Source organism: Bos indicus, chromosome 18, assembly GCF_029378745.1.
Source record: "Bos indicus isolate NIAB-ARS_2022 breed Sahiwal x Tharparkar chromosome 18, NIAB-ARS_B.indTharparkar_mat_pri_1.0, whole genome shotgun sequence".
In the NCBI taxonomy this organism is placed as follows: Eukaryota; Metazoa; Chordata; class Mammalia; order Artiodactyla; family Bovidae; genus Bos; species Bos indicus.
In genome coordinates this window covers 48963693-48977405 of record NC_091777.1, presented here as the reverse complement: position 1 = coordinate 48977405, position 13713 = coordinate 48963693, and the positions used below count along the sequence as shown (strand labels likewise).

At 60.1% G+C, this 13713-nt stretch overlaps 1 protein-coding gene across 6 annotated transcripts in view; it reads right to left on the bottom strand.

Moving 5' to 3' along the window:
• ACTN4 (actinin alpha 4) overlaps nucleotides 1-13713 on the bottom strand; it is a 73862-nt gene that overhangs the window by 6584 nt on the left and 53565 nt on the right. For 3 of the 6 annotated variants that reach the window (XM_070770977.1, XM_019979354.2, XM_070770978.1), the window contains exons 8-12: nucleotides 12238-12323; nucleotides 8749-8841; nucleotides 6922-7152; nucleotides 6201-6348; nucleotides 2152-2302 (exon numbers count right to left, since the gene is read on the bottom strand). In XM_070770977.1, coding sequence (XP_070627078.1) covers nucleotides 2152-2302; nucleotides 6201-6348; nucleotides 6922-7152; nucleotides 8749-8841; nucleotides 12238-12323 — 709 coding nt within the window. Of the gene's footprint in view, nucleotides 1-2151; nucleotides 2303-6200; nucleotides 6349-6921; nucleotides 7153-8748; nucleotides 8842-12237; nucleotides 12324-13255; nucleotides 13342-13713 lie in introns of all 6 variants that reach the window. The other 3 variants (XM_019979351.2, XM_019979353.2, XM_019979352.2) reach the window with 1 other exon arrangement.

Genomic DNA, 13713 nt, shown 5'->3' with positions numbered 1-13713 from the left:
CTCAACCACGCCTTATCTGGATTGTTTTTTGGGCTGTGCCATGTGGCTTGTGGGATCTGAGTTCCCCGACCAGCAGTCAAACCCAAACCCGCGGCAGTGGAAGCACAGAGTCCTGACCAGTAGACCCCCAGGAAAGTCCCCTGGACTTGCTTTTTCCATTTAAACAAAGTCTAGCAGGGCATGCTGGTTAGAGGACAAGGCTCTGGAGCCAAGTTCCCTAGGCGTGAATTCCAGCTCCTGATTTTGAACCTGTGTGACCCTGGGCAAGTGAATTCCCTCTGGATCCCTCGGTTTTCTCATCTGTGAGATGGGGGTGGGGTTGTGAGGACACCAAGTTACTTAACATGTGTCAAGTGCTGAGAGCAGTCCTTGGAGCCCAGTGGGTAAAAGCAGGAAGTTAATAAAGGATATGTTTTTATGGGTATTAGGAAAAAAGTGTGTGACTAGCCTGCAATCTCATGCTAAGCAACTAAGAATATATTCAAGAAAAAAAACAAACAAACAAGCTGATCAGAGAATGGGTATTACTGTTGCCTTGACTGAGGTTGGGAACACTGAGCTGATACCATAGCTCTTGCCCCCCGACCCCACTCCTGAGCCCCAGGCCTCCTGCCTCCTGGGGTCACACTTGGGCACTCCCAGCAGGAGGCTCCTAGTCGGTGCACAGGTCTAGGGTAACCAGACGGTCAGGCAGGATACAGAGGCCAGGGGAGCAGGCAAGGGCTGGAGAAGCAGCCAGGCAGCGTTCCACGCAGGGGCCGGGCCGGCCTGGGTTCCACTCGCATCTCACTCACTCCCTAGCTGTGTGATCCGGGGCAGGCCCCTTGGCCTCAGGGTGCCTCAGTCCAGCTCTGTAACAGACAATCAATGGGACTGACGAGCTGGCACATGGAGGGCCCTGAGTGCTCTGAGCTTTCGTCATTATTATCAATTGATGCCCAGCCGGTCTGCCCATCCAGGCTCAGCCCAGGCGGCCCTTGGCCTCTGACTCATCTGTAGGGGAACGGACGGCACCCCATACAACCCTCCCCCCTTCCTCCAGGGCAACTGTCCAGAGAGTTGCCTCAGGGACCATCAGCTCCCTGGCTCAGGGCGATGGGTTTCACATGGCCATTCCCAGTGCCCGAGCAGTGGGCTGGCCTAGCGCTGACTGCAAGTCTGTTGCCAACCAGCGTCCAGGGGCTCGCCTGTCCCAACCCCACAACCCCTGCAGATGGTGGGCGTCTGTATCCGTGACCTCACTCTCCTTGGCCTGGACGTGCCAGGTACAGGGAGCTTGATCCTAGAGGAGCTGCAGGACCCCCAACAGTGCCCAGTGAGGGTGCGTGTACCCAGGACTGTGCCTGCTAGTACTTCTGCCCCTGGGCGAGCACATGGGGAGCCCCAGAGCAGCTGGGCAGTGCGGAGGGAGTGAGTCAGGGAGACAGCCCTGCCTGGTGTGGGGCTCCTCCAGGCCTCGCCGCTGGGCCCCCGCCTTGGAGGAACAGGCAGAACTTCGGGGATGACTGTGACAGGGTGGGAGGTGTCTGTCGAAAGGCCAACTCCAGCCAAGGATCCTATTTTTGAGCAGACGGCTATTTTGGGAGCCCTGCCGCCCCTCCAGGGCCTTTGGATTTTCCATGAAGTAATGGCTGGGGCCTCCCGCTCCCTGGGCCTTGCCTGCTGCTGGCCGCTCCGATGGGGGAATAAGGCTCCCTTTCACTGTGCTGGAGACTCAGTGTACTAATTGTGTGCACGAGTTTATCTGACTGGGGTGGGGCGGGGAGGGCAGAGAACCGGCTGCCTGGAAGCTCTTACAATAAGTGTATTCTGAGCAGCAGAGGGAAGAGGCCGGGCCGAACAATGGGCTCTCTGTGCAGCCCAACTCCCTTGGGGAGCCATGGGTGGGGGCCGTGGAGGTTAGGCCGCCCACCACCTCAGGGGGCCAGAGACCTCCCTCCTGCTGGGGAACGTAGATCCCACTATGGGTCTCATCTGGGGTTAAGACAGGCGGACAAAAGGCATCACCCCGTAAGGCTCCTTCCTGGCATGGGAAAGGAAGGGCTGAGGGTGGAAAGGACCAGGGGAACCCCTCCACCACTGCCCCACCACCGCTCTGGGCCAGGCGCTGGCAGGGAAGCAGATGACGGGGGACCGTGAGCCCACACATACTTGAGCTCCTGGGCGATGGCGGCAATCTGCTCCACGCGGTCCTGGTGGGCGGCCAGGTCGCTCTCAAAGGCTTCGTGCTTGCGGATGAGGGCCTTGATGTCCGACAGGGTGGCCGTCTCATAGTCCCGGTGCTTCAGCATGGCCTCCTTCCCTGAGGTGGGGCGGAGGGCAGGGGTGCTTGGTCAACAGCATTGCGGGCATCCAGAGGGGGTGTCCAACCAGAGGGAGGGGAGTGGGGTACAGACCCCATGCCCTGCCTTAGCGAGGATGCTGCCATGAAAGCCGGAAACCCCGGGAACCTTTTCCCTTGCTCCTTCGCAGGTATTTCTAAGCTATAACACCTCCTGGATGGGGCTGGGAGACACTGTGGGGTTGGTGGGCGTGAGTCAGATATCCCAACTCAGGCTCTGTATTCTAGACTTAGTGTCTTTTATTGGTGCACGCCAAGTCGCTCAGTCGTGTCCGATTCTTTATGACCCTATGGACTGCAGAACACCAGGCTCCTCTGTCCATGAGGTTCTCCAGGCAAGAACACTAGAGTAGGCGGCCATTTCCTCCTCCAGGGGGTCTTTCTAACCCAAAGATCAAACCCACATCTCAACGTCTCCTGCATTGGCAGGTGGGTTCTTGACCACTATGCCACCTGGGAAGTCCTTTATTGGTAGAATGTAAGAATCTGGACAGTGCTACCAAGGCTGGAAACATCAACACCCACCTGCAGAGGGCCTAACTGGGCCTCAGCAGTGCAGGGGGGTGGCGGGGTGCAGAGGGGAGGGGAAGTCTGACTTGGGGCTCTTCCGGGATCCTGACCCCTATGCCTGCTCCCTGGCCCTTGGGCGCCACGCCCCCTCAGGGAGGGAGTCCTATCACACATCTGCTCCATGCTACCCTAAGGGCTTTCTGTGTGCAGTGAGGCAGGGCCCATGTCAAGCCCTTTGAAGGAAGGGAGGAACACTGTTATTAGGCCCGGAGCCTGGCTAATTATACACCCTGGGACAGAAGCTCAGGCGAGGAGCCCTGCACACTCAGTACCGCAAAGAACTGAGAGGGAGATGCTGGGACCCCTAACCTCTAAAGCAACCTCGGGCTATCCCCAGAGTGCATACTCAGAGACCAAACCCTCCTCAGCTGGCACCAGAAAATCCCAATAGCTGCCTGCCGAGTGCAGCCAAGCAGGCAGTCTCTCCTGGCCTGCTCCTTCTTCTGTAAAATGGGGCTAATGCCAGCCCTTGGCTAAAGCCCCAGTGAGGTGATCTCGAAAAGGGTGGGCACCAGCCAGGCCCACCCCACCACAGCCGTCCCAGGGATGGAGCCCCGAACCAGCGGGCAGAGGGTGGTGCGGCCTGGGAGCCTGACTCCATGGGGCCCTGCCGCCCCAGCCCCAGGGCAGTGGGCCCAACCACAAAGGCAAGCTTGCAATTCCCTTCTCCAGATCGCTTTCTCCCAAGGGTGGGAACCAGAAATAGCAGGTTACCACTTCTCTGCCTCAGCAGAGCTGCCGCAAGGGAGCTGCCAGGGGGAAGAAGGGGGAGGAGGGGGCCGCGGCCAGGGCTGCCTGGGACCCGGGCCAAGGGGCAGCCAGGCCGAAGGAGGGGGGAGGGAGGGGGGGGGCTCATTTTTGCTTTCTCCCCAGACAATCTGAGACCCTGTGAGGAGCCTCCACGTGGAGGCTCACACACTCCTGCAGCTGCAGTGGATGGTGAGGGGGTTACAGGGTGGCGGCAGCTCAATCTGCCCTCTGCCCCCGCTGCACACACAGGTAAGGAGCCTGCTCCACCCGATCCCAGGGGTACAGCGGGGCCGGTCTGCCCTGTGGTGTGTAATTGGTGGTTCAGAGGATGGAGGCTTCAGGTCTCGGGAATGAGAATGGATAGCCCTTCCCAGTGGCTCCGGGCCGACGCGAGGGGGAGGGCTGGATGCCAGAGTGCCTGAGGGGAGGCGGGGCCAGGGCATGTGAAGGCCGATGGAGCGGCTGGGCCCTGGCTGAAGCCTGGACCCACTTCTAAACGCCTTCAGGTGAAGGCCGGCCAGGTTCCAGGGAAGCAGCTCTGAGGGCCCATCACCCCTCCTCCCCTGGGCCTCAGGAGACCCTCTTCCAGGCCTCTTGGAGTCCCAGGAGAGAGGCTGAAGGGCTGACAAGAGGCCCCCAGGAGGCAAACACACAGGGATGGTCCTCAGAGACCAAAGAAGGATGATGGAGAGAGATGACACGGATAATGGCAGATGGTTCAGTCCAAGTGGGGGACACGGGTGCTCTAAAACCCACTTAAACGACAAGGGACCTCTGACGAGAGAAATGGCAAAACTGGCTGGTCTCTGAGCTCCCTGGGCAGGAACCTTTCCCCACCTGGGAAACTGCTGAGCACAGCGAAGGGGCTCGAGAGATGTTTGTTGACTGAGTGAATGAAGAACCAACAAATGAACTACACGTCAATGCCCCTCCCCTCAGGTCTGAGGGGCAGAACCCACGAGCGTGGCTTCTGCGAGGCAGAGGGAGGCACCTGCCTCCCAGCACGGACTCTGTGGTCCTCGCCTGGCCTTCCAGCTCCCCCTGCTCTGTATCCCTCCCCTGGCACAGGAGGGCCAGGATCCTCAGGAGCTCCTGTGAGGAGGGCATTCGCTGGGCAGCGGCCAGGAACATGGATGACATGGGCCCCAGTCAGCACAGCCCACAGAGCCTCGTGTCCACGTGCCGGCAGAGGTGGGCAGGCTCCATGTGGGCGCCTCTGGGTGGTCTTAGCAACTGGCCAGGGTTGGGGCTGCCTGCCAAAGGGCTTCCCAGGTGGTGCTAGTATTAAAGAACCTGCTGGTCAATGCGGGAAATGCAGAAGACCCAGGTTTGATGCCTGGGTCGGGAAGATCCCCTGGAGGAGAGCGTGACAACCCACTCCAGTATTCTTGCCTGGAGAATCCCATGGACAGAGGAGACTGGTAGGCTACAGCCCATGGGGTTGCAAAGAGTTGGAACAACTGAAGCAACTGAGTATGCAAGCATGCACACCAAATAGCTGGGCGGCGGGGGTGGGGGGGGTGCTGGAGGAGCCCCCGGGGGCTCAGTGAGGATCTCGTGGGGGACCAGGAGGGTGGGAGGAAGAACCCCACTGAGCAATACAAGGAAGCATGAAGCCAGTTCAGCAGAGTGGTGGCAGGAGGACAAAACAGAGCGGGAAGGAGGCGGCCAGAGTGGGAGGGTGGGAGCCCCGTGGAAGGCCCTCCGCGTTCCCAGGCGCTGGCCGTTTCCTGAAGGCTCTCAGGCCCTTGGGATCTGGGATCTCAGCCTGGTGTGGGTCCCAGCTGAGGGCCAGGACGTGATGGAATCCCGCAGCCCGAGCCAAGAGAACAGGCAGCTGTGGAGCTGCCGAAAAACTGGAGTCACCGCAGCCCTTCTGGGAGAAGGCATCCCGTGGAGGGCAAGCCCCCCAGGGGGAGGCACGGGATGGGGCAGAGGTGAGAAAGAGCTCCCATGGGGGGCCACACCGAAGGCTGGTCAGTGAGTGGCACCTGCAAGTCGGGCAGCAGGGCCAGGAGGTGGCTCTGTGGCCTGGTCTAAGGACCGTGCTTTGGATCCCAGGCTGGCCAGGACAGACTCTTCAGTGTGAGGTTCATGGTCTCAAAGGGTGAGGGGGGCGGAAGGCAGGCTGTGTGAACCCAGGCTGCCGGAGCAGGGCGAGCCTGCCCCCGGCCCCACTGGCCTGGAGGGGTGCTGTCCTCAGGGCAGACGGGCAGGCCTGGGGGTCACGTCCCTAAACAACCAACCCAGGGCTGCATTCTCAGATGACCCAGGAAGGGGCCCACCTGTGAGTGATCTCCAGGCCAGAGCAGCCTGGGGAGACCTGGCCCCAAGCTGTTCCTTGCTGCCCAGGACTGGATGCACCCAAAGCGTCATTTGTGACACGTGTATTCCGAGGCAGCAAAAAAGGGAGCCTAAGAAAGAGACAAACCCTACACAGGCAGCAGGGGCTCTGTGTGTGCAAGTGTCTGCGTGTATTGTGAGCACGTGCGTGTGTCTGAGAGCCAGGAAAGGAGGGCGGGAGTGGGGAGGGCTGTACCATCGGTCCAGGCCTCGTGGATGGAGGCCTTCTGCCGGAACTTCTCTGCCAGGTGGTCGAGCCGCTCCAGCCGGCGGATCTCGTTCAGCAGCCACTCCTCGTAGCCCTTCTCGGCCTGCTCCAGGTGCTGCCAGCCGTTGTTGATGTCCTGTGGGGGCAGGAGAGGGCGGGGCTACATGGGGGGCTGGGGTACCCAGCGGGGCAGTGCCTCCCAGAGGGATGTTCACAGAAGGCAGAGAAACGGGCCGGGGTCACACGTCACCCTGCTCTGCTGTACCTGCACGCCTGCACAGGGCCCCACACGAGGCAGGTGCAGTCTACACTTTCCAATTAAACGAATGAGTGACAAGGAATGAATGAATGCCCCCATGGTGCTATGGGAGTCAAAAGGTGCCTGTGCAGTGACTATCACCCTCTCCTGGAAAGGGATCTCAAGCACTTGGAGGTCTGGGAGTCCCAGCTAAATGAAGGTCCAAATTCAAATGACTCCAAACTATGGTGTGGTCTTGGGATGAGAGTAAACCTCCAGGGAGTGATGCGGGGAAACGAAACAGTCAAGTGCCAAGTGTATGCCCCACGGTGCCTTGTACCCGGATCTGTGCGTTCTAGTTCAGAAAGACTGTGCAGGCCAGACAATACGCCTGGGGGTGGCCTGGAGCTGCCCCTCCACCCCTCACGGGGCCTCTGTGGCTCCGTAGGCCTCCTGGGCCCCGGCACTCACCGACACCATCTTGCCCTCGGAGGGCATGAAGGCAGGCCGGTTGCTGAGGCGCAGCTTGGTCTGCAGCGTGTTGAAGTTGATCTCCAGCTGGCACTTCTCCTGCACCTTCGGCGGCTTGTGGACCCGCCGGTAGTCGCGGAAGTCCTCCAGCTTCTGCTGCATCTCCTGGATGGTTTTCTGCGGCACGCGGTCCTCCAGCCAGGGGATGGTGCGCCGGATCCACTCCAGGAGCTGTGGGCCCACGAAAAGTCCGGGTGACCTTTGCAGGGGACCCGCCGACAGGTGACGGGGCTGCCTCCAGCTCATGGACATGGGACCTGGATCTTCGAGGATCCCATCTTGGGGGATCACCCCTGCTGTCCAGCCTGACTTCTCCATGATTCCCCATGGGCATCTCATGGCCACGGATTCTGGGAATATCACTCCTGCTGGAATCACAGTGCTGTTCTCTGGCTACTTTCTGCTTCTGCCTTTGCTCTTGGTCTTCCTCCCTCCTCTAAGCAGGATGGCCTCAATTCAGACATCCCTGTGGGCACACCGCCCCCATCAGGCCCGCACAAAAATCCACCGTCGCCATACGCAACACTATTTGAGAACCTTGCTGCTTCCCGTTCACCAACTGTAAGCGCCCCAAGGCAGGGCTGGCCACACGCCTGGCTCAGTCTGGGGTGGTTGGTGCCAGGTGCAGGGCCTGGGCACAGGAAACTAGACGGTACAATTGAAAAAGAAAGTGACCCGTACTGTTACGAGCCACTCGTGTCTTTGATGGAGCGAAGACTGGGTACAAACGAGCAAACAAACTGGACATCCCAGAACAATCCCAGGAGAGTGAGACCAGTCACCATGCAGGCAGACGTGCCAGCCGCAGACAGGATAAGCAAACCGAGGCCCGAGGCCTCCATGGTGTTCACTACTGGGTGCCTGGCACCGCCTGCCCTCTGTTGGGCAAGGCTGGGACTCTGGACACAGCCCCTTAACCTTTCCTTGGTGTTGGCAGCGATGGTGGTACCAGGTGGTAGCTTTCTCTTGTTTAAAGTATCCTTAACTTTGCAAAAGAAAAAGTTGGCCACTATAGGGGGCCTGGAAATATTTCCCAAATATTCCTGGTCTGTGAAATCTCAGAGTCTGGGGAACACTGATCTAGAAGAGCAGTCAAACGGCTCCTCCTGGGCAGCATAGATGCCAAGAGGGTAACAGGAGTTCCCTCCTCACAGGGGACCTGCCGTGACAGACAGCCATCCTGTCTGTCGCTGTATCGGATCTCGGGTGTCTCTCCATCCTACCAAATCAGGCTTCTGTGTGCGGGACACGGGGATAGGAATTTTTGCATAGGGGTGGGAACTTTTAAAAAAGCTCCTTTAAAATTTTTTTTAAAATAAAGGGACTTCCCTGGTGATCCACTGGTTAAGACTCTGTGCTTCCACTCTAGGGGGTGTGGGTTTGATCCCTGGGTCAGGGAACTAATATTTTTTTGCGTGGCGTGCCCAACGGATTTTTAAAAAATAAAATAAAAAGCTCCCCAGCTGATTCTAATGCAGTGGGAAAAACCCTGTCCCTAGGTATCTCTGTAGGAAGGCAGGCTTGGGGTGCCAGGAGCCAATAAGCTCGGTGACACATCACTCTGACCCTCAGTCCTTGAAACCACGAGCACTGACGTGGTCAAACTCCGCTCTGTAGCCCTGTGACCTTCTCTAGAAGGTCTTGCTGCCATCCTTGCTCTCTGCTCTGCAGGTGTCACAGGGACTTGAGCCAAGGGTAATGAGAGGGGTCTGATCCCTCAGCTCTGGCGGGGCCACCGGGGGAGGGCGGGGGTGAGGGGTCACTCACGTCGCTGGCCAGCCTCTCATAATCTTCCATCAGGTGCTCGTTCTCCTGGTTGACGGCCAGCACCTTGCAGATCCGGTTGGCAGCGGTCTCAGCCTGGGTTGGGGGACGGGGTTGGGGGGGAAAGCGCACACAGTCAGGGCTGCCTGGGGGCTGCTGACCCTCCCTCCTGACAGGCAGGTCCCCTGAAAGCTGGCACGTCCGTGGCCCACACAGAAGGCCCCGAGGCGGGGAGGAGAGGAAGCACAGAGCCAGCAAGAGGGTGCCCTGAACGGCTGAGTCCTGACAGGCCTTGCTGGGGTCCTTGAAGCTGACTGTTAAGGCCCCTGCTCAGGGAGCCAGGCCTGTGTGCTCTCTCCGCTTGGACCCTGGAAGTGTTGAAGCGGGTGGGGAGTACCCTAATGTGGGGGAAATGGACTCAGAGGCCCACAGAGAGGAGGCCTGAGTGAGGCTGAGTAGGGTCCTCCACGCAGCTGAACCCTGGAAGGACCCGCCCCTTGGCTGGGAAGGGAGGCTGCACCAGGGAGCCGTGGGGTGTGGGCAGAGGAGGGGGTGCCGGTGTCCCCCAGAGCAGGCTGGTGGTGGGTGCATGGGCAGAGCACGCCTGGCCCCTTTCCTATCCCCCCTAGAGAAGGCTGCCGCTGGCTGGGTGGGCAGAGGTCCTGATCCACAGGGTGGAGGGGAGCCGGGGCTCCTGAGAGCGGGACGCGGCGCCAACAGTGACTAGTCTCTGCCCCGAACTACAGGGTGGGTCCTGCTGGGGGGGTGGGGGGCGGGGAATGCAAGGACAGGAGGAGGAGGGTGAGGGATGGCACACAGAGACCAGGTACCTTTCAGGAAGCACAGAAAGCCTCCAAGAAGAGTTGAAAACGGCAACAGAACAGGAACAGAAATAGTGAGGAGGGTCTACAGAGCGGTGGGGAAGGAAAACAGAGAGGCTTGGGGATGGCTCCAGCCCTGCTGACGCCCGCCTCTCCCCTCCACACACAGGTGGGGAGGGGAGTGGGGGGCCAGCTGCGGCTGGTGTGTACACACACACACGCACACGCACACCTGCTGCATGCTGCAGGACACTCGCCGACGAGCCCCAGAGGGGAGGCTCGCGAAGGCCTTGGCCAGCGAACACCCAGCCCTGAGTGAGCGCAGGAAGCAGAGCCCAGGTCGGAGCCTGCAGGGAAGTCCCTGACCCCCAGCCTGGAGAGACGACCAGACCGGTCCCCCAAGTTCAGCTCCACCCTGCCAGGCAGGCCCCGCGAAGGTGCGGGCTGATGGGCAGGAGTGTTTTGTTTCGAGGCTGAATTCCTGGCACCCGGCTTGGGGCTTGGCATGTCTGAGGGACTCAGAGCTGATGAATGAATGAGCGAGCAAAGGACAAAGAGCAGATGCTTTCGTGAGTAGAAAGAAATAAACCAGCAGGAGAGGATGGGCATACATGGGGCAAGGACTAGGGCTGCCCTGCATTCATGAAATGAAACAAAACCCTGAGAGCACTCTTTTAAGGGGCCTGATGGAGCCTCTGGGGAAAAGACGGTGGCAATAACACAAGCATTACGGGGCTCTCCTGAGAAGTAAACAGGCTGGAGGAAGCTGGAGAGGCCTGTATGCTGCATGTCCCTGGTGACCCACAGCTCCCCAGAGGCTGGCCTTTATTTCCTCCCTAACGAGAGAGGCCCAGCTCCCTCAAAAACTCCCAGATGTTGGGGCTTCCCTGGTGTCCAGTGGTTAGGACTCCCTGCTTCCACTGCAGAGGGCGCTGCTCTGGGAACTAAGATCCCAAACTCCTAGGAGTAAAGAACACCAAAAAAACCTCCCAAATGCTCTGACCTGGGCTTTCCGGCCGGCATGCCCTCCCACAGAGCCTCCAGGCCTCTGGTCCCCCACTGGAGTCCTGCTATAAGCACCAGAGGGCAGTCTGGGCAGAGAGAAGACACGCCCTTCAGGGCAGTGTGGCAGCAGCGAGGCTGGCGAGGGGCCCGTGGAGCAGGGAGGCCCACAGCAAACGTGCCATCAGTGGGGGTTTGCGGCCAAGAATCTCCCACCCCACCCCATTTTCCCTCTAGGGTGAGGGGTCCCCTCCACCTCCCTGCCTGTGCCAAAGGCACCCCCAGTCTCCCCACCACCAGGAGAACACATCAAACACATACTCCAGCCACGTGCTGGGGAGGCTGCTCCCACTGCCAGGCCGTGTGCGGGGCGCTCATGGGGCCAGACACTGTCCTGAGCCCTTGGCCTGCTCATTTCACCCTCAGACGATCCTGAGGAGGGCGCTGGTCTGCTCCCCATTATACATGTGGGAGAAGGGAGGTGAGGGCCTTCTCTGAGGTCACACTGCTGAGCGGCGACAGAGCAGGGACCCCTGGCAGACTGCCCGCAGGAAGGCCTTGCTGGACCTGGGGTTCTGAGGCAGGCAGCAAAGTCCCCATCCCGTGACTTGTGTCCCCTTCTTGTAAGTGGGGATACCGGGGCCCGCCACTCCCGGCGTGGGCATGGGCTGCTGACAGCCCGTGCACATGGAGTGTCTGGAGGTCCTAGCACGCAGCTGCGGGCGGGCTACGTTGCTTCAGCTGTGTCCAACTCTGTGCGACACCACGGACTGTAGCCCGCCAGGGATTCTCTAGGCAAGAATACTGGAGTGGGTTGCCGTGTCCTCCTCCAGGGCATCTTCTTGACCCAGGGACTGAACCCACGTCTCTTACGTCTCCTGCACTGACAGGCGGTTCTTAGCACCACCTGGGAAGCACGAGTTACTGCTCAATAACCAGCTCATCTCTTGGTCTGCTCTCTGCCCAACTGCTAACCGGGACACAGAATCAAATTGCTGGGAATACACTGCAGGCCAAAACCAGGCATGCAGGAGGCAGGAGGAGGAGACAGAGGTGTCCAGGCCTCCAGGCAGCAGGGGCAGCTCTGGTGAGAGGTCAGCTGGGCTCGGGGAGGGCCACCCCAGGGAACAGACACTTCTGACTCCCTGCTTGCGGTGGTGGGGCTGCTGGGGGCAGGGGCCCTGTGACCTGGGCCCCTGGAATCAGAGACAGGCCTGTCCTGGGGTGTTTGCTGGGGGAAGGAGCCGCAGAGCAGGGCAGGAGAGCCAGCATTCCCAGTGGGGACATGGCCAGTGTGGCAGGCGGGTGGCCTGGCATGGATCAGGGAAAGAGGGGGACAGCTGAGAGCAGGTGCACAGGCCCCAGCTGCGCCCCACTGTCTGAGGTGATACTGGGACTCGACTGCCTTATCTAGAGAAAACTGGGACCAGCCGCCACTTCACAGGGTGGGCTGTATCCATGGAGGGACTCGTGGGACTGTCTGTGGCGTCTCAGCCCTGGACCAGTGCTGGCTGGGTGATGGCCATGGAGGCTCAGGGTCACAAGAACCTTCCAGGCTGGGTCAGTCCTCAGCCCGGACACTGGGATGGTGGGATGGTGGTGGGGGTCGGGGGTTGGCAAGGGTGAGTCTCCGGCCACAGCAGTGAAGGTGCTCCCGCCCCCAGCTCACCTTTTGAGCCCCTGAGAAAGCGTGGTAGAAGCAGGACACGTAAGTCATGATGGCTTTCTCATCTGGCCTCAGAGTGCCTACAATATCTGCGCAGAGAGAGAGAGAGAGAGGCAGGAGAGAGTGAAAGATGCAGGAAGGGCGGCTGAGGCCGGGCCTGAGGCTCATGCGGGAAGGATAGCGCTGGCTCTGGACTGGAAGCCAGACCCCGGCTCCAGCCTGCGTGGGCACATCTTGCCAAAGTTTTGCAGAGGGGAAGGGGGCGACATCTGAGAGGGACAGATTCCTTTCCTAACCAGACCTGGGTTTGGGACACAGCGGGAGCCTTGGTTGGGGCTGGGGGGATCTTGCTTGCATTATTTGATCTTTCTGAAAACATACGCAGGATCCATGTCCTGTGTGACCACCTACCACCTGAGCATAAACCCCTAATCATCTCCTGGGGTCTCAGAATGAAACCCAAACTCCAGGACTACAATGTCTCCCCAGAAGGTCTCTGTCACCTTCTCTGACCTCACCTTCCTCTGCTCCCCAGCCATTCCTTGGATAAGCCCCGCCATTGATGCCTCAGGGCCTTTGCACTTGCTCCCCCCTCTATCTGGAACACTCCGCAGCTCCTGCTCATCGCCCTCTCCCCGCCAGTGAGGATCCCAGTGCCTCCCACCACGCTGTCTGTGCTCTCTCCTACTCCTCTCATGTACATTACTTTCTCTGTGGACCTGCTCGTTGTCTGTCTTGCCTACTAGGCTGTAAGCTCCATGAGGGCAGGGGCCCTGCCTGACTCGGTCACTGACTGTATGTATTGCACTGAAGGAGGGGGGTGAGCTCTGAGGCGCTCGAGAGATACTATGAGCAGGGAGAGGCTAAACGGGCGGTGATGCCAAGGAGCCGGGGGGATGGCTTCCAGTTGGAGAGAGGCCACTGCCGTCTGCAAGAGAAATGAGGTGAGTGCGGGAGGAGAGAGGCAGCAGCGGCATTGGGCAGTGGCGGCGAGGTGGGCCTGCCTGGCCCTGCCCGGTACCTTCTGCGCTCCCGAAAAGGCATGGTAGAAGCTGGACACATAGGTCATTATGGCCTTCTCGTCGGGCCGGGCCGTGTTCACGATGTCTGTAAGTGAACGACAAGGGTTAAACTGCCCCAGCGGGGGTGGGGACGGGCGCTCACGGAGATGCACGGGCTCCCCAGGCCACAGCAGGAGTCCTGGGAGAAGGACCCTCGGAGCCGATTCCATGACCCTGGGCAACTCCAGTGGGCTTGGCCAGCCCCTCGGCCCCTCCATCCCCCATGGTCACCGGAAAGGCCAAGGCTGTGGGAAATGGGATTAAGACGAGGCCACTTCCTCTCTCTGAGAACGGCCTCAAGGGGCTGGTAGACGGTCAGCCCCAGGGGCCGCCAGAGGCCAGAGGCGGGGGTCCTGGCTGGGGTGGTGCGTGGCTGGGAAACGGAGCAAAGCCGGAAAAGGAAAACAACATTCCACTC